The 18,769-nt window shown below is 45.5% G+C and overlaps 5 protein-coding genes across 7 annotated transcripts; 2 read left to right on the top strand and 3 right to left on the bottom strand.

Moving 5' to 3' along the window:
- Window positions 1-68: 68 nt before the first annotated feature.
- Window positions 69-4,552, bottom strand: TERG_07039 (uncharacterized protein). The gene has a single exon (XM_047748705.1). The coding sequence runs from the start codon at window positions 1,538-1,540 to the stop codon at window positions 344-346; it is 1,197 nt and encodes a 398-aa protein (XP_047604693.1). The 5' UTR covers window positions 1,541-4,552; the 3' UTR covers window positions 69-343.
- A 419-nt stretch (window positions 4,553-4,971) lies between these two features.
- On the top strand, window positions 4,972-7,182 carry TERG_07038 (glutamine-tRNA ligase; the record flags this gene model as incomplete). 3 transcript variants are annotated; one of them, XM_003232138.1, is made up of 5 exons in its annotated part: window positions 4,972-5,533; window positions 5,587-6,013; window positions 6,079-6,460; window positions 6,525-6,757; window positions 6,816-7,182. In XM_003232138.1, the coding sequence occupies 5 exons, from the start codon at window positions 4,972-4,974 to the stop codon at window positions 7,180-7,182; spliced, it is 1,971 nt and encodes a 656-aa protein (XP_003232186.1). The 3 variants fall into 3 exon arrangements, with proteins under 3 accessions (XP_003232186.1, XP_047607122.1, XP_047607123.1); XM_047750314.1 differs by lacking the exon at window positions 6,816-7,182 and having other exon boundaries at window positions 6,525-6,761; XM_047750315.1 differs by lacking the exon at window positions 6,816-7,182 and having other exon boundaries at window positions 6,079-6,562.
- Window positions 7,183-8,384: 1,202 nt separating this feature from the next.
- On the bottom strand, window positions 8,385-9,435 carry TERG_07037 (uncharacterized protein; the record flags this gene model as incomplete). The annotated part of the gene is made up of 3 exons (XM_003232137.1): window positions 8,385-8,937; window positions 9,011-9,178; window positions 9,323-9,435. The coding sequence occupies 3 exons, from the start codon at window positions 9,433-9,435 to the stop codon at window positions 8,385-8,387; spliced, it is 834 nt and encodes a 277-aa protein (XP_003232185.1).
- Window positions 9,436-14,220: 4,785 nt separating this feature from the next.
- TERG_07035 (uncharacterized protein) lies at window positions 14,221-16,278 on the bottom strand (the record flags this gene model as incomplete). The annotated part of the gene is made up of 2 exons (XM_003232135.1): window positions 14,221-16,184; window positions 16,233-16,278. The coding sequence occupies 2 exons, from the start codon at window positions 16,276-16,278 to the stop codon at window positions 14,221-14,223; spliced, it is 2,010 nt and encodes a 669-aa protein (XP_003232183.1).
- Window positions 16,279-16,470: 192 nt separating this feature from the next.
- Window positions 16,471-17,574, top strand: TERG_07034 (uncharacterized protein; the record flags this gene model as incomplete). The annotated part of the gene is made up of 1 exon (XM_003232134.1): window positions 16,471-17,574. One exon carries the CDS (start codon window positions 16,471-16,473, stop codon window positions 17,572-17,574), a length of 1,104 nt encoding a protein of 367 aa, XP_003232182.1.
- Between the last annotated feature and the right edge of the window lie 1,195 nt (window positions 17,575-18,769).

Raw genomic sequence — 18,769 nt, 5'->3', positions numbered from 1 at the left:
AGAAAGGCTTAGTGACAAAAATAAATAACTATAATCAAGCAATCCAAAAAAAAAAAAAAAAAAAAAAAAAAAAAAGAAGCAGAATCTAAAACTCAGAGATGTTAGTTATAAACAAATTAATAGCACGTTCCTTCCTGGACAAGACATGTAGATATGAGTATAAATATTGAATATCAAATCGTTTCTCCATATATATATCATTTGGGTAAACCCGTAGTAATCTCTCACAAATAAAACATATGTGACATGTAAGACCACATGTTAGTGGTATGGTATCAATCCATGCCTTACTAGCCGGATTCAATTACCAGGATGACTGCGTATCACAAGCTCTTCATCAAGATCAGAGCTCAGACTCCTCGGAATCACTAGGGAAGGACTGTGTATCGAAGCTTGCATCATAGTGCTGTGACTCTATGGGGGCAGCCTGGTCCTTCAATTCCTCATATTTTTCGTTCGCAGCTGCAATGAACATGTCCCTCTTCTCCTTAGCCCAGTCACGAAGGTTGCGGTATGCCGATGCTCCTCTGATGAAGTCATCGCGATCGTTTACCATAGAGTAGGAGCATAGAGAGGTCATGATATGTTTAGGGCGTCCATCTTTCTCAGTGGGAGGCGCCATATGATGGCAATAAAATTTCAGATGGCCGTAGTGATAAATTCCAGAGATAGTATAAGCATTTCCATCATAGACTGGCTCATTGTCAATGTAAGACTGTAAGGCATGCATACCACGCGCCCCAACTGTGCCGTCATAACAAGCCTGACGCATTGCAATAGCAGGATTTCCATCGGGACCCTTGGCTTCCAAAAAGAAATTTGGTAAGATAGGAAGATCTGTTCGAGTAGAAGGTACAATGCTATCGCGTAACTCCTCTCGGACTCCTAAGCGGAGGCTTTCGGGAATAGCCCCATACACAATGTCAGGCTTTGTGTCGCAGAGAGAGCCATCAGTAATAGGCACGGTGTTATTGAACAGGTAGTCTCTCGAGATACTCCTGAGATCGCCTGTGAACATGTCGATAGTACATAGCGAGTCGAGAATGACATCCCTCTCGTTGAAGGCTCGAAGGTCTTTCAGTTTGAAACTTTGAAAAGCCTCATCGGAAAAGCGCTCTGATAAAAGAGAAGGATGGGGCTTCTTTATAACCTCCTGCAACTCGTCCCAATTTCTTGGCTTTGCAGGCGGGTGACCTTGGACATCCGAATAGCCATCATAGTAGATTTTGTGATCCATGAGGTGGTTCAAGAATTTGCCACTGTGTACTGTGATCGTTTTGCATTTTTTGGCCAGCTGTTTATTGCCGTTTGCTGTCCTGGATGTGGCCTTTATGGTGTTAGCTGTCGGGGTAACGTAACGCTTTTTCACTCCTGAGGTAGCAGTTTTACGAGTGCGAAATCGTTTTTCGTAGGTCGGAATCACTCCACGTCCAGATTTGTTCACAGAACGACGTTTAGGGGTATCTTCGACATATGTTGAAGCGACAGCCATTCGAGGGTTGAGTTGGATCTGAATAGACCTAGCTCTGGTTGAAACCATAGTGAAATCAGATACAAATTGATCAATGAATAAAGCGTGATGGCCAATGGCAAAAATAATTGTGCAAAGGTTGTTGCTGAATGATTTGAGCGTGCTAATTGTCTGGATACAGGAAGGGTCTCTTGAGTATCTGATTATTTCATGACAGGAGATGAGCAACGAAGGGCAGTTCCTCTGGCTTATATAGACCTCTACATGGGAGGAAACTGGGATAAATGAATAATTAGAGCCCGGGGCTCAAAATTTAATGCAATTCGAGTAAGTACAACTGTATCAGCCGCATGATTGTGGAAAGTCTGGCAGGCAGACACGAAGGCGGCAATGAAAATGGTTGGATATAAAGCACTCAACAGCATACTTGGCAATGCAGTCGTTTAATGCGCAATAAGTTCATGCAAATAGTGGGTATCCGACAGTTTACCAAGTAGTTGATTGGATAAGCATTCTCAGATCAGGAGGCTTGTACATTTCACCCTGGGAGGGTGCAGTAGAAGTGGGTAGGGATTTCAAGGGCTATCAGTTTAAATAAGGTTTTTAACCCAGCTCGAACGGCGCGAACTACTAATAGTGTGCAAGCCTATAACTCTCAATCTCTATTGGCTTATTTTAGCCGCTGCGGTACGGCCCGCATATTTTGGATCCTTGGCACGAGGCGCTGTTTATAAAAATAGCCGTGTGATACGTGTATGTTTGAGAGTGGTTAACCGGTTCATTTCTCAAGCTATGGGATAAACAAAATGACAGCTATATCCAGATGTTTCCCATCTTCCATCTTTCTCGCGCAGCTTTAGCTAGAAGAATACAGGAAAGAGCACCCGGAACCACTGGTAATGTGTACGGGTTACATCAGAGTGGATTGTAAGTCCAACAGGAACTAGCCGTTAGGTATCTGTTTCTGGGTGGAGTTGGTGTCTGAATTAACCAAGGGTTAAATTTTAGGCCCCATTTAAACTTTAGGCAACAGTTTCAAGCGTTGTAAAGGGGCTCCCAATGACTCGTCTCTGGTATTCTATTCGTATACGAGCGTCAAAACTCCACAGGGGCACGATGCGCCTTCAAAGCCACTTGGTGACCCTCAAAGTTTCAAAAGATTTATCCAAAATTAATTGAATAAATCAGGCACTATACCCTCCATAATCAGCATTGAAAAAGAATCAATGACACATTGGACAAGCGATTGGGCATCGTGGTTGCTCTCGGGAGAGACTTCTGCGCATCCCTGCGGCTTTGATAAAATTCATGCTGCTGCCTGGATGATCAAACTTAACTGGAAGGAAGAATACTTGGTAATGGCTTGAATACAAATCCAGTGGTATCTAACCGTTATTGCATCACTCCATGTCTCGGTTTCTTAATATATCTCTAGTTCACAAAATACAGGGCTCCGTGATCCCTTCCATTAATTATTCGATTCCTGGAAATGTCAGCAAGACATGGTATCGTACTTTGGGTTAGTAGAGATGCATATTATATGACATAGTTATTAGACCTCTATTCTCCAACCGATATGATTAATTCAGACTCTTCTGTCACCATGTCCCGAGTGACTTAGTAGGGAAGTTGCTGAAGACGGCATTCCTCCAAGGACTCCGATACACAGGTCTGTGAAGAAACTCCACTAACGCTGGCTAATTGACTAAAAAGTGTGTGAAATTATAACATTGACAGGATAGGGTATTGTACCAGATGCAAAGCTTCAAATGTCTAAATTGATGGTTTAATCACTGAAACTTACTGTTAGTGATATTAACTATTATCGAGCGTTTCCACGGTGCTAGCGGTGGAAATATACCAAAGCTATATAGCTACTATAGCAACTCTCTCTGCCACCGACTAGCGGGTTCGCTTTTAGTTCAGCAGTTTGACAAAATCTTTTGCAACGACTTTTTTCACAGAGTTAATCTCTTCCCAGTACGATTCGGTCCATCCACATTGGGTAGTCGTCTAGAACATAGGTCTTAAAACCTGTGCATATTCATAATATAATACACTATACTTACTGGATAGTTTCTAAGCGTAGTACTCCTGTGGTGTTGTTCTGTTCGTCAATCACTATATTGTGAGGGACATGCATGAACACCGGCCATCAATAATCAACACATTAGTAAATGGTATTTAAATAGATAGCCTCCGAGAGTGGTTGACGATGATCTCTTGTGTCGTCAAGAGTTCGTCATATGCAAGGGAGCCATCAGCCGCATACCGAAACAAACCATCATAATCTGGTGGGCGAGGTGTAGTTTGTGCTGCAGAGCTCAAATCCCAGATTAAATGGGTAATAAATCCTTTGGTCTCTTTGTTTGATGTGATTCGCTTCTCTTCTGTCCAGCGTAACCTGCAATACTCGAGAGCCAAAATATTAAAATCGTCTCAGAGTTAGGATGGAATTGTGTAAAAACCACCTTCGAAAACTAAATATAGATTTACTTATCCAAGAGTTATATCTCGTATTCAGTAGACGCCAGTCTAAATATCTGGTAAAAAAAAGTCTGAGGTTCAAAGCCTTATATGGACCAAGATATAACTAGATACCTATTGGATGGACATTGAGCAAGGCTTGACAATTAGTTAGTGTAAAGGCATCTTGGGTATCAGCATCATCCACGAATACGTATATTAGGCAAATTTTCCCTCCAGTGTATCCCCATTTCTCTCCTTTGGCCCAACACGACCTCTTTATTAACTGGCTCGCCTTACCTCTAGTACCACAAGAGAGCAAGAAAAGATGGGAAGAGACAGCAAGAGAGAAGCTTGGAGAAGAGTAAACAAGAAAGAGAGAAAGTTGCCTAGGTAGGAAGGTGCTGGTGGTTCTGGGTTTAAGGATGGCAGTTTCCCCTAATAGTAGTGCTAGACGACGTTGTCAGCCTCAACTTTATGCAAAAGACATAGGAAGGACAAGAGCAGGGCGAAGCAGAAGAAGCAGCAGCAGCAGAAGAAGAAGCAAATGTTCCCTATCACCACTCTGTCTGCACCCTCGCCTCCTTAGCCACCCCCGTAGTCACTGCTGCCAACGAGCCCCCAAGAGGTAGCCCCATCCCAGCGGTGATGACCCAGGCCGTCCAGTGTGGTTGCTTGTGATGGGGGTTACCCTGGGCGGATTCTCGTTATTGACTAGGCTCGCCCACAGCTACTACCCCCGCCGGTAGCTATGCTGCCGTCTTATCTTGTATTCTTATTTTGTTTTATTTTATTTCGCTTCTCGCAAAGAATGAACCGCGGCTAATGACTACCACGTGATCAATGTTAAGTTCTTACGTAAGAACGCCTGTAGGCCTTTTGGCGGGGGATTTTCTAGTTTTCTAGTGGGAGTCATTATTATCAGGTCGAACTTCCGGCTAATGATTTCGCATGCCCTTTAGGATACTCTCTTCTTGCTGCCACGTTAATGTTATTATTTTGAAGGTGGGATATTGGACTGCTAAGGACGAAAGATGGAGACGCCAACGGACCTGCCAGCTCGTCCTAAGCCGGCGGAAGACAGCCAGCCCGCCGAAGATCAGAAACCTGCCGCAGAACAGAAGCCACCAAAAGAAAAAAAGCCCAAGGAGAAGAATCCAAAAGAGAAGAAGCCAAAACCTGAAAAAGCTGAATCTAAACGTGCTGCTCCAGCTTCCAATGACCCGGATGCGATGTTTAAGGTCGGATTCCTTGCCGACGTGTACAAGGAACGGCCCCTCGAGAGTACCGTCAACAAACAGGTTGTAACGCGATTCCCCCCCGAGCCAAATGGCTATCTCCATATCGGCCACAGCAAGGCCATGACTGTCAACTTCGAATTTGCCAGATACTACGGTGGAATATGCTACTTGCGTTTCGACGATTCGAACCCGAAAGGCGAGGAGGAACGTTACGTCGAGAGCATCAAAGACATTGTCAGCTGGCTTGGTTTCACTCCAGTAAAGATTACGCACACAAGTGATTATTTTGATAAGTTGTACGAACTAGCGGAGAAGTTGATCTTGAAGGATAAGGCATATGTCTGTCATTGTACAGGTAAAGCGAGTTCTGGGTTATTGCTAGAATCTCACGCTAACACTTTTGATTAGACAGCGAGATCAAGGCCCAGCGCGGTGCAGACGAGACCTCAGATAAAAAGGGAAACGAAAGGTTTGCTTGTGCTCATCGTGACCGTCCTACATCAGAATCTCTTGCAGAATTTCGTGCAATGCGTGATGGGAAATATCGAGCTCGGGAGGCAGCGCTCCGTTTGAAGCAGGATCTAGAGAACCCTAACCCTCAGATGTGGGATCTTTTCGCATACCGAGTAGTCGAAACGGATGACGGTAATTTCGCAAAGCATTTGCAGACTGGTGACAAGTGGAAGATATACCCAACATATGAATACTGCCACTGTGTGTGCGATAGTTTTGAAAACATCACGCACTCACTGTGCACCACGGAGTTTGAACTGTCGCGTGAGTCCTACGATTGGGTAGTAAATGAGCTCGATATCTACAAGCCAATGCAGAGAGAGTATGTATTCTTTTTTGGGGACAACTGCACACTGGGAAATTCAGGGTTTTCTAATGTATGCGCAGGTATGGTCGCCTAAATATCAACGGCACTATCATGTCGAAGCGGAAGCTAGTTGAGCTCATTGAAGGCAACGAGCCAAAAGGATGCAACCGAGGAAAATACGTCAAGGGATGGGATGATCCTCGCCTTTTCACTCTCGTTGGTCTTCGCCGACGTGGAATACCTCCCCAAGCTATCTTATCCTTTGTAAAAGAACTCGGTGTTACAAAGGCCAAAACGACAATTGACGTTAAGCGCCTAGAGCAGTCTGTGCGATCCTACCTAGAGTCAACGGTTCCTAGGCTTATGCTTGTGTTGGATCCCATCCCTGTTGTTATTGAAAACCTCCCGGATGACTACGTGGAGATGATTGACCTGCCTTTCTCAAAAGACCCTAGCCATGGGGTAAGTGCTCGCGGAATCATGCATTTGTATGCCAGTTTTACCACGGTTGCTGACACCTATCTAGTCTCACACTGTACCATTTACCAAGACCGTCTACATTGACCGCAGCGACTTCAGAGAAGAAGCCTCTGACAACTTTTTCAGATTGGCTCCCGGTGGGTCCGTTGGTCTGCTAAAGGTTCCCTTCCCTATCACCGCTACATCTTTCGAAAAGGATCCAAACACGGGTCTAGTTACCTTGATTCACGCGAAGTACGATAAACCCGAAGGAGATGAGAAGTTCAAGAAGCCTAAAGCGTAAGTTGACTTCCATCTGAAAGCCCCCGTAGTCCGGAAAGCTAACCCTTAATCATAGATATATCCAATGGGTTGCTCTATCTCCCGCTCACAACAGCCCTGTCAATGTCGAAGTACATAACTTCAACCCGCTTTTCAAATCAGCGAACCCTGCCGGTCATCCTGATGGCTTCTTGGCCGATATAAACCCGGACTCTGAAGAGATTCTCCCCAATGCAATCATCGAGACCGGCTTCCATGAAGTAAAGCAGAGGGCTCCCTGGCCAGCTAACAAGGGAGAGTCAACTACCGATAGACCATCACCTGCATCAGTTCGGTTCCAGGGTATGCGTGTAGCATACTTCTGCGAGGACACAACAAGCACACCCGAGAAGATTGTACTTAATAGAATAGTTACTCTAAAGGAAGATGCCGGCAAAGCTTGAGGGATATCCTTCTATTTCTCAGGCACAGGAAATAAAAGCAGTACTATTATTGTATTCTACTCTGCAGTTCTTTTCAATCTTCGGCATTTCGGCAAAAATGATAAACTAGTTAACTAGTTCACTAGTTAGCTGATTGACTAGCTCACTGCCGAGCTGGTTAGCTTCCTGTAGCCATCGAGCCGATTGCCGATGCCCTCGGTCTATCTCGACGACTAGACTAAGGGTATTTGTTTCGCCATTCATAATACACGACCATTAACTGGGTGATATTGTGAGACGTGGATGGTAGTTATAGTAGGACGGGAATATGTACACAATGAGTGAGTGATCTGTCTCTCCACCGCCTCCTAAAAAACTTCATCTAAATATTCAGCGTCAGGTTTGTCAATTGAATAACTAAGTGAAAGCTTTTCTCTCCTTGTAATTCAGAGATCCAAGGCACCCGCTGGCTCTAGCAGGATGATTTGATTGGTCTCGGTTTTGCGCCCTGGCTCTGTATCTCATACCTTTGGGGTTTCCTGTTGTGTAGCGCAGAGTGGCGAGGAAACGGTGCGTTGCATCTATAGAAGTACTGTTGGTGACTTGTGGCCTGTAGTAATACGGCTGCATAATAGCAAGGAGGCGAATTGGCTACCCGCAGCAACATGTTTGGCAAGAGGAAATGGAAATGAAAATTCGTAGATATATATTTAAGAGCAAAGGGGAAATAATACACCTATCCATGTTCATCCAATAATCTTCACAATCGAAATATAAGCCGTATAGTCCTGATTTCCATAATTCCACATGATTAGAGAACGTGCCACTAGGCCCCTCCGTTACCCGCCGACAAATGAAATCCAAGTATAAGTATAGATGGAGAAGAAAAATAGCTAGCCGTGCCTAGGATGTATAGTTAGAGTGTAAAATAAATGAAGAAAGATGAATTAGGAAGACTCCGTTCCATGTAAGCTCCGATCGGGTGATGCCGGGTGAAGTGGAAGAATAATCGAGATTCGCCCCGTAGTAATACGCTGGTTGCTCTATCCTCTTTCTGCAGTGTATTTGATAGAAAGTAACCGAATGTAGAGAAGAAATGAAGAAGGTTGAATAGAATATCTGGTAGTACATGGTTCCGGTTAAATGGAAAAATAGCAGTCTCCACGGTAGTAGAAATGTTCGTTTCACTCATGCAGTGTTGTAAGTGAATGTGGCGACTCCTCCTAGCTGATCAACTCTGCTAGGGGGCGCATTTGGTCTCGGTGGCTGCGCTGGGGCTGCCAGTATCGAAGGGGATTCAGCTTGTAAGCAGAAGTCGGGCTTGAATGCACTTCGGAAGGGTAATTGCTCGGAGCAGAGACGGAATGCAGAGATCTCTCGTATGCGTTCTGCGGAGGGGTGACGAGCATCTCCTCCTCTGTGCCAGCGGCGGACTGAGGGTCTGGGAGGTCTATGCGGAATGTGCTCTGCGATAGCTCCACGCTGGGAGCCCTATCCGGACGTAGATAGAGGCGCAAAAGCTGTCTCCTCTGCAGCTCTGCGTCATCTGGAGCCACTTCACTGGCAGCTCGAGTGCGCGCCCGTCTTCGCTTCCGTGAACAGGTCACGGACAGCCAGTAGTCGGAGAAGTAGAAGGCCAGGAGCCCATAGGCAGCTGTCGAAACGCACGAGATGGCCACGATAATGGTGGACAACATATTCATTGGCAGCAGTTTGCGCACCAGGATATTGATAAGAACATTAAACATTCCTAGGATGGAAGATGTAAAACAGGCACTGTATGTACATATAGTCAGCGTGAAGTTGCATTGAATCAATACAGCAACGGGGTTATACGTAGAGCCCATACAAGAAGAGAGAGTTGAATAGGTAGATACTCCTGCGCCACCGCACGTAGTAGAGCGCGCTGAGAAGGTATGCAAGCGTAAGGAGGATGACAGCGGTTCCCAGGAGTGCATTCTTGTTTGCTCCCAGCTCCGCGCCGTTTGGCTCCATGGCGAAGGGGAAGAGGATGAAGCTACATCGCGGCAGAAGAAGCGGAGGTCGTTAGCATTCGCTGGCTCCGGCCAAAAGGAGGCAAACTCAACTTCAACCTCAACTTCAACTTCAACTACAACTTCAATAGCAGCAGAGATCAGAAGGAAAAAAAAAAATCACATACCCGGTCAACAGAGACCACGCTGAGCCGACAGAGACAACTTTCCAGTACCATGGCAGTTGATCTCCCAGCAGGCCGAGGGACCTGCCCAACTCTGAGTAGTTACGGGGAGCCATCTTGACCGGTCGTCATCACATCGAGAGAGAGCGGGAGCCTGAAGCGCACAAAAGTCCTGCTGGCGCACTTGCTTGTTGTCCGAAGAGGAGGGCCAGACGAAGAATGCGGATATGAGGAGAGAACAGTCAGTCTCAGGGCTTGAAAGCAGTGCGTATCTGGTCGTATTCACAAGCTAGCAGAGGGCTATTTTCTTATCGGCAGCAGGGTTTAGCAGTCTGCACCGTGGTGGGGAAGAAGAGGGCGCGTTGAACGAAAGACTCGGAGATGGAGAAGATCAAACGAGTGAATATGAGACAAGTTTACTCTGCGGTCCTGTGGTGGAAGATGGCAGCAGAGAGATCCCCGGAAGCTCCAAAAGACAGCGACGAGTGAGAGGCTGAGAAAAGACGAAAAGACAGGCACGAAAGGAGGACAAAAATGACCAAGGCCTGCGGTAGGGATCGGTAACAATGACAGAAAAGGAACTAATCAGGACCAGGATATTCGCTTCTTTTTCTTCCATGTCTTCTTCACCTTTTCTTTTCAAGGTCGATACGACTACATACGGAGTACGTCAAAGGGTGGGAGGGGGTTGGGTAATAGGACAGGACAAGGCGCTTTCGTCCTTCCTGGGATGCTCCGAAGATGCATGCGTCCTGCGGGCCAATCTCCATCATGCGCAAGGGATGGGAGCAGGGGTAAAAAAGCAGGAAAGTCAGAGACCTTCTCATCCCCCTGGCCATGGGGACGCGCGGGTGCAGACCAGGGGCCAAGTTTAGAGAGCGCATCACTGTCCCTGTTCGGTTAATCTGGACCAGCATCACATCGAGTCATCAATCATAACACAGCTCATCAAACGGGCGTTGGAGTTGACAAAGGAAGAGCACCCGTTGGATTCCCTGTTTATTGTTGCCCGTCGCTGGTATACAAGCCACGGCTGCTTGAACAAAGAGAGAACGGCGATACCACTCCGGATCTACGGTTGGAGATCCCACAAAGTTACCTTGTCGTAACTTGGGCTGCTAGCCTATTATTCTCTCCTTTTTTTTGTGACCTTGTTTGTGTTTGTTGGTATGTGCTTGTACAGAGGACATAATCATGGCTGGTTAATTAGCTTAGAGTAAAAACTAATAACGTAGTTCGTTACTAGGAACAATGTCCAGGTGGAAGCTATCATGATTTATCAAAATAGGGGAATGTATGTATGTATATATTTAACAGACCGAGAGCCCGGCAAGCAGGACGATGTAGTCACTTGGAGTAGATCTACAAATACAGAATAATCGAATGTTTTCCTTGTTGGTTTCCTACCTACGGAGTACCTGCAAACTAAAATACCAGTGCATTGAAATAACTATAGTGCTGCTTCTCATAGGCATCTACCGACCCAGGTGACTGAACTTGCGAGCATGCGTTCTTGCGTATTTATCTCTTTAAATCGGTTGGTTTCGCGCTTTCTGCAGATCCGAAGGATGGAATGATTATTTCAGATGGCTCACGGCACAGCTTAACCACCTGTTCAATTACCGGCAACGTTTCGACAAAGGTTCTAGCAAGCTGTTAAGCCGCCAGTCATCATAGATACATTGTCCTTCGGCCACTTCACTGCCATCTACCTGCCTTTCCTGTAAGATTATTTTTTTCATCGGACAGAAGTCCAGACAGCCATAGTCGGTGAGCTTAATTTTTTTTTTCTTTTTTCTTTTTTCTTTTTTTTCCAGCCATTTCATTTTCTACTTCACCTAGATGATGACACTATAATGAGATATCTGATCTCTTTTAGAGCTAATATATCTCCTCCATTCTGCCATCTAGCATCTGTGTAGCTGAACATCTCGCTGGAATCTCCAGCCCTGTATTGGTCCACCGATGGCTGTCCCCGTAGTGTCGTTTGAAGTAGGTTTGTAGAGTTTCTTTGGGCAGCATTTGCACTTTCAAGTGAACTCCTAAAGGCGACTGATCTCCGCATCAAATTTGTCCCAGGGTGTCACGCCAACGTCTGGCTTTCATCTTGAAGGTTTTGCAAGGGTTCACATACATAGAGTCTCTGGGTAAAATTGATAAATTCGCAAAATTTCCTAAGTTCTGTAGATGGTCAACTTAGGGCTTGCTGTAGTTAGATTTGCCAACGACGATCTTGTTATAAGAGACCCAGTCTTGGTATCTGAGAGGCTGTTGGTATATACAAGAAGAATGAAATGGTGAAATCGGACTTATTCATCGAAAGAGTATTAGTTCTAAGTTGACTCTCATGGTTGTTAATTTGTGCCTAAGCCGCACATACTTTGTCATCAGGAATTCGACTGCACTATGACTTCGGATGAATTCCCTAGACAGACATGGATGACTCTTCAGACGAGAAGCCAAAATAGACTTCTAATTGTATTCGTTAAAGTTGGGAGAAGGCGCACCGGCTCCCGGTGGCGATGCTGGCGATCCATAAATAGATACGCCGTCCAGCTATGTATATTTAGTTAGTCGATACAGGGCAGTGGCCGGTTGTGCCGATATGAATAGTGGGTGATAGGGTCGCTGATGGAAGGAAGGGTAGTTCTCGGCAGTTAGTGTCATGGCTTTGCTGCCATCAGAATAAGTAGGCTGACAGTAAGGGCTGTTAATGTACGTCAGGTCTCATGATGTGCGGAGACACGGTGTGAGGTGGTGTATATCAGTGAAGATGCAAACACCAAATGATGCAGCATCCATTGGAACAGCCTCCCGAGCAACTTCTAGATATCATGCCCTCGAGGGATCCCGGTATGAATTCGAAATGCAACACCTCGCACCCCCTTTTTTTCCTGGAGCCAACATTCCCACGGATTACCTGGTAATGGTTAAACGAAGGTGATAAAGCCTGCTATATCTGCTGGCCAAGCAAAACGGACATCGTAGAACCGTGGACGGCGGAATCGATGAAGATAATGGCATATGTAGTTGTTGAAGGAAGCACATAGTAATATTTTAGATAAATGGAACCTGGAAGAGAGTTGGTTAGAAGGAACTAACTAAATTAGGCAAGTCGTTAATCGTCCAATAGAAGCATTAGAATTTAGCTCCAACTATGAAGCTTAAAAGGCCATCGCGGCTAACTAGTTAGTCAGCAAGTTACAGTCTTGGCGCTAACTCGCTTAAATGTCATAAACAACGACTCCAGGCTGACATGTTCTCAGACAGAGGCAAATGTGGGAAAAAAACCATGAGAAGCTCTGTTGATTTCTTCTTTGGAGAGTTTAGTTTGACATCGGGAGGTGCATGCTAACTAGCTCCAATAGAGAATGCCCTAAGTCTGTTCATTTTTTTTTTTATTTTCCAATAATATCTCTTGCCATATGGAGTAACTAATTATCAGAGCTCTCAAAACACTCGGCATGTATCTATCTACTCATAACTGCCCCGGAAACTATGACTTGGCTACAAGGGATAATCATCCTGGCTTTCCTTGCTATGCAGCAGGTCCGAATTATGTATTATTGGCGTCTGTATGGCCACATACTTCGAAACAAAGAAACGACTAAGCCCGTTGTGCATCTATACCCATGGTTCATTACTATTTTTTATCATCAAAGTACGAAGATTTTGTTCCAGGTCTCATAATAGCCACATATGTGACATATGTACTAGAAATTAGTCCTTTCGAGACTGTGATATACATACAAGCCCACAATGACGGCGCTTTAACGTGATACTGGCATACACGTCGAGCACACCCTTCACACACCAATCATTCTCTTCGTTGACAGCTAGTACGTGGGCCGGTTCTCTTCCTCGCGGCTACTACGACCGTATTGGAAACTGATATAAAGTTATCCCCTTTCCCTTGTCGTCCGGATCAAGGACAACTGATGCATGGTACTGTGCAAAGAGTGAGTTCGAACAGTTTTTCAACGTTCCAAGCCCATTGGAAGTCTCCATAGCTTTACAATGGCTATTGAGTAAAGGACTGTGTAGCCACTAAAACTAGTGGTTACTGCCCGTACCCAAACTAATTGTTCTTGTGCGGCCACAATACCTCTGTTCCAAAGACCTTACAGCCAGACTATTCCTCGCCAGTTCTGCCTCCTCAAAACCGCTCTGCCATCGATTTAGCTGATGAATGCCCAGGCCACTGGTTTAATGCCATGCTAACATCTCCTGCTAACGTCGGATGGATAAATAACACCATTATCTTTGCTGGGCGCTATAGCAAAGCAAATCCTACGATGCTCCAGATCTCAATATATCCCAGTTGGGCTGTGGGCTGCGGAGGCAAGCCAGATGTTATCGTGTGAGAAAGTGATCGTCGTTGTCCATTGCTACGAATAGATAATTCGAAGTCTGCATCCAACGAGCCATGTCTGAAAACAAGGATCTGGCACTTTTTCAGTACGTAACAAAGTCTTGTCTTAGAAGTCCTTGATGTGTTGACTCTGTCCCATAAGAAAAGTCATTGAGACTTTTGAGGTTGAAAGTTGCCTTTTTGGGTGAGGCTCGACGGTAGCCCCCAGGCCAGTGTCGGATCACATCTATCATCGGCTTTTCGGCCATTTTAGGCCAGGCGTCGAATACAGTACGAAGTGCTCCAAACTCCAGCCATAAACGATGGCATTAAAATGTCTAGATAATTTGTCAACTAAATATGAATCTTATACAAGAGAAACTAATCACAATATATATGATATAGGTGTTGAATCATTTCATAAAGTACCCATCCATGGGTTATTTTGGCCGAAGGGCCTAACCAAACCAGGTTGCATTTTACCCTTGGTTGACAAGAGATTATCCCTTATTCCAACTCCCAGATAACAAGTAATAGGAACGCCCCAGTTTCAAATGAATGAATAACGGATCTCTTTCCTCACTTGCCGAGCTAGATCGAGCGCTTCTTTTCTCCCCGTTCTTGAAAAGACATTGAAATAGGCCATAAAAGTATTTTGACCGGAGTTTGGATGCGGCACTTTCTGGCCCCGTTTAACGAAACATGCACATCGGCTGATGTTTTTAGCTAGATCTGGCCTTCGTGCTATCAAGTCGGCACAGATGTCGTCCGAGTCAAATATACCCTCGCAAGTAGACGGAAAATCGGCAGGAATAAAGACCATGACACTTGTATATTGGGCTCCGTGCTTAAAGGGCTGTGATAGAACGCGTACTCGAGTCTTATCGCCCACAGCACTAAGCACAGCTATGGCCCAGTATTCAACACCATACGTGGATTCAGTTATCTGAGAAGCTGTCATGCCTGGTGGGCGTGGATTAATTTCTATAAGCCAGGGGTTTGACTTTCGGTTTATAGATTTACCATCAACGGGTGTCAGTTCAAGAGCCCCATCCCGAGAGGTATACTCAACTGATGAGTTCTCAACTCGACCTTCAAGGTGCATAATGCCATTTCTTAAGTCTAACTTGAGCAAAGTGTCCAAGAATGCGCTCCTTATCTCGTCCTTCTCGTGGGAGGGTAACGCAGAAGGGTATACGATGTCCAATTCATGGAAATTAGTAATTATTCGCCTATTGGAGCCATTGATATCCGCTGACTTGGGCAAATCATCACATATTTCAGAGAAAAGGACTTCCCCGTCTAGTAAGACAAAATTAGCGTCGAATTCCGGGCCTGAACAGTATGGTTCCATAACAAATTCGGTTCCATGGCGGGATGCATCGATTGACTTGATAGCTAGAGCCAGGGCTTCCGGAGTATCAACGCGAGAAACACCTTCCGAGCTCCATCCGTCACATGGCTTCACAATGAGGGGGTACTGAAGGTCATGCTTATTGGCAATATCAAGGGCTTCATCAACGCTACATGCAAGATGAGCATTATGACCAGCAAACTTGCTTGTTAGGTACTTATTTGTGGCTATTTTAAACCCTTCAGGTGCGCAAGTTGGCAACCCAAATTGCTGTGCAACTTTGGCGATATACGGCCAGTAGGTGTCAGCAAATGTAACTATGCCATCTACTGGCTTGCCGTATGCTTTTAACGATTCCGTGATGTGATCGGCTAAGTTCTCTTCGACTGGATTGGTCAATCTGGTGGGAATAAAGGCCTCGCGCCAGTGGGCATAGTCGGGCCCCTGAAGCCAGTGTCCAGCGTTATCCAGGACCACAATATTAACTCCAACTTCCATGGCCGCAAGATAGAAGCCAGATCCGGTGCCGCCTCTATCGGGATGATCAGTATTTGCGTCAACAAGGACGAGTGTTTTGCGGTGCGTAGTTCCAGGTAGTATCCATGAGAGGGACAGTCTGTTCTCAAGTTCTGACTCAACGAGCAAGGAGATTGCTTCCATTCGCATATTCTCCTCGCATTCTAGGCTCAGATTAAGGATAAGTCCAGCAGCAGCAGCTGAAAAAAGCTCCGAGAGACTGTTTATTTTATCTCCATCCAGAGCTACACTGCTCTCAAATGTCCTAAGCGGCTCCGCAAAAGAGACTGCTGTTTCAACATGCTGGCAGTCCCGAAGGCGCAAGGGAATGATATCAGAGTGCACAATATATCCCTCTTGTAGGGGAAAAATGAATTTTGCCAAACACTTATGGCCCTGAGAGGTAACAGTAGTGAGAAGGCTTTGCAAGATGAATTGCAATGCTTTTGTTGAACCAAGAGATTCGGAGAGAATTTCTTGAAATGAATTTGCACAATCTGATAGAACATAGATGTCTTCAAAATTATCCAGAGGAATATTGATATCAGACGAAGCTGAATGATGGAAGATAATGTCTATGGACTGCCAGGTACTCCCGGCTGGTGGTGACTGGTGAAAAGACCATGAACAGTCCAGCAGAAGAGCTAGATCATATTAGAAAAGAGTCAACCAGAATGGGTAGCATCTCTTACCGTCATCCCTCTTGGACCGAACTTGGATCTTCTGAAGAGCTGTCATAAGGCAAGATTTTCCGCAAAGATATGAACCTGAAGATTCAAGAATCAAGAAGTGTAAAAGGTTATGGTATGAAATCCTGCATATTGAAACCGGGCTAGTCAGTGATATTTATACCTTTAACTAGTTAACTAGCTAACTAGTTAGCCAAGGGGCCAGGCAGCAACATCATCAACTTGCACCCTCAATTTGAATATGTTCCGTGACGAGGAGGTGCATATCAACATGGCAACAGATACACCCCAGCGTCTTGACAGCAAAATCTGCCCTGCAGACGATAATGATGAGCCATTCTCGGATGCTTCCAGCACGTACTGGCCCGAAGGATGGAATTGGGCACGTCTGAGCGACCCCGAGGCGAATCTTGCCGCTCTACCCGAGGATGAAAAAATCAAGATGTTCGACGGTTTGAAGGAAGTACTCGGAGAAGAGGGAGTTGGCAGGTTGTCAGTCTACAGGAGGCGAAAGTATCAGAGACGTCAGGATCAGCAGCCGCGGGATGCGGGTGTCCCTCCACCCGAATATAAAGCACCAGAATACCTCAAATTATCACGGCAACGATACTCCAATGGCCACCCTTGGGGATTCGTTGCATTCCGCACCGTCCTATACGATAACGAGGAGATGTGGATGGAATTCAAGGATCGAACCCAGAAAATCTTAAATATTGCCTTCGACCATGTAGTGGAGGACCATAGAGGACATGAGTACGAGGAGGTTGCGTTAGCACGGAAGAATTTTACCCTTCATTGGGTTGAAGATAAAGAGCTCGATGGCGCCAACGAGGACACCCTTCGTGAATGGTATAGAAAAGTCAAGGAGGCTGTACCAGCCGGTATGGGTTATAACCTCTTCCTATCTACTTGCTCCGAGTCTGTGGACTTAGTTCTGTCTGGCCGCCTCCCTAACCTCGATTCGTTTCATTGGCGTGACGATGCGCCATTCCTACTTGTCGTCATGGAATCAACCGAAGAGAATCCCCATGGAGACGATGAGGAGGAGCCTTATGACCCCTACGATCCCCATCATGAGAAGAATTGGTATCAGTCTGTCTTCAAGGTGCCTATTGAGATTATTCCCGACACACTCTGGCCGGAGATTGAAATGGCGATAACTCCGCCCACCAGGCTCACACGTAAAGTCAAGGGGTTTAACCACCTACTGGGAGGACAGAAGCCAAGGGAGATACCTCTTATAGGCGATTTGAATGAACTGTGGTGGGGGATGATGCCATCACCAAGGCGGCTACGCGAGAGAGCCAAGCTTAGAGGGTTTCCTGAGCCTATCTATTTCTTTTGACCGAGATGGTTTGTGTTAATTACCATCTCGAATATATGACTTGGGATTTAGCTAATATCCAGACGCTTCTTGTTTATTGTTATGAGGAATACAGCCTGTTATAACCCTGAACCTTTATTACCGCTAGGACATATTATATCCTGAGAGTTATGCCTACGATTTAAGACTGGCCATAGTCTATGGTTGTTAGTCTAAGAAAGAGTTCATTGAATCTGTGGAGTGATATCGACAGTCTTTGCAGCGGAGACTACCGATACTAAAACTATCCAATATGGTTTAATTATTCTAAACCCTTCAAAGTCTTAGATACTAGGGCAATCCTGTCTGCTACGAGCAAGTCGACTCCGGACTTGGTTTGTAACTACAATCCAGCCGTCAGCAATCAATAAATCCCCATAGCCAAACCGATTGATAAGAATACAGAAAAGGAATATAATTAGCTCACCTCGACACTCTCTGGAGTATTATTCAATGGGCCGTAAGTAGCGCAAACCAGGCCCTTATTTTTGACATAGCTCACCAACCGTGGACACATCACTATCACATCTGAAGCAAAAACGACTCCAGCCAGGCCCCATTTTGTTGCAAAGCGGACAGCAACTTGCACACTTCCAGCTCGCTCCTCCTTATCCACTACAGGCGGCTTTCCTGCGTTTGTGATGAAGAAAATGGGGTATGCCTTTTGTTTGATTGCAAGGAGAATGCAAATTTCAGGGGTGAAGGATGAAAATATTATGTTGCGAGAGCCGGCGTAGCAGGTTATCAAGGTGAGTACCGTATCGACGAATGTGTTAAGCTCGATAGCTATAGGGGCCATCTGAATGGCATGCGCTTCATGGATACGGGGGTATTCTACCGTGGCAATCGTAAGCAGTCTTTTACAGGGAAATAGTATGGAGATGACGTACTTAGTTCTATATCAAATCCAACCTCTTCAGGTACATTAAGCAAAGCCTCTTCTAAAGTTGCAAGGGGTATTTGAATGAAGTCGCCCCGTGTATTGGGTTTGTACCCATTATTAGAAAAGTATACCGTATGCTTCATTCTTAATCTGGCTTCATTGTCCGCTGTTTTTTGGTTCCGAGATAATGATCGTGGGCGTGACCTGGAACTATCGGCGTCATTCCTCGATGATAATTGCATATCGCTAGCATGTATGAACTAGATACGTCAGAGGCTGTGGCATGAAGGAAAA

Source organism: Trichophyton rubrum, assembly GCF_000151425.1.
Source record: "Trichophyton rubrum CBS 118892 genomic scaffold supercont2.9, whole genome shotgun sequence".
NCBI lineage: Eukaryota > Fungi > Ascomycota > Eurotiomycetes > Onygenales > Arthrodermataceae > Trichophyton > Trichophyton rubrum.
The sequence above is the reverse complement of the archived record's forward strand: the minus strand, read 5'-3'. Positions and strand labels throughout refer to the sequence as shown.

What these genes read in the sequence shown, in the direction of transcription:
- TERG_07039 (XM_047748705.1), bottom strand. Translation starts at nt 1,540, where the DNA reads ATGGTTTCAACCAGAGCTAGGTCTATTCAGATCCAACTCAACCCTCGA.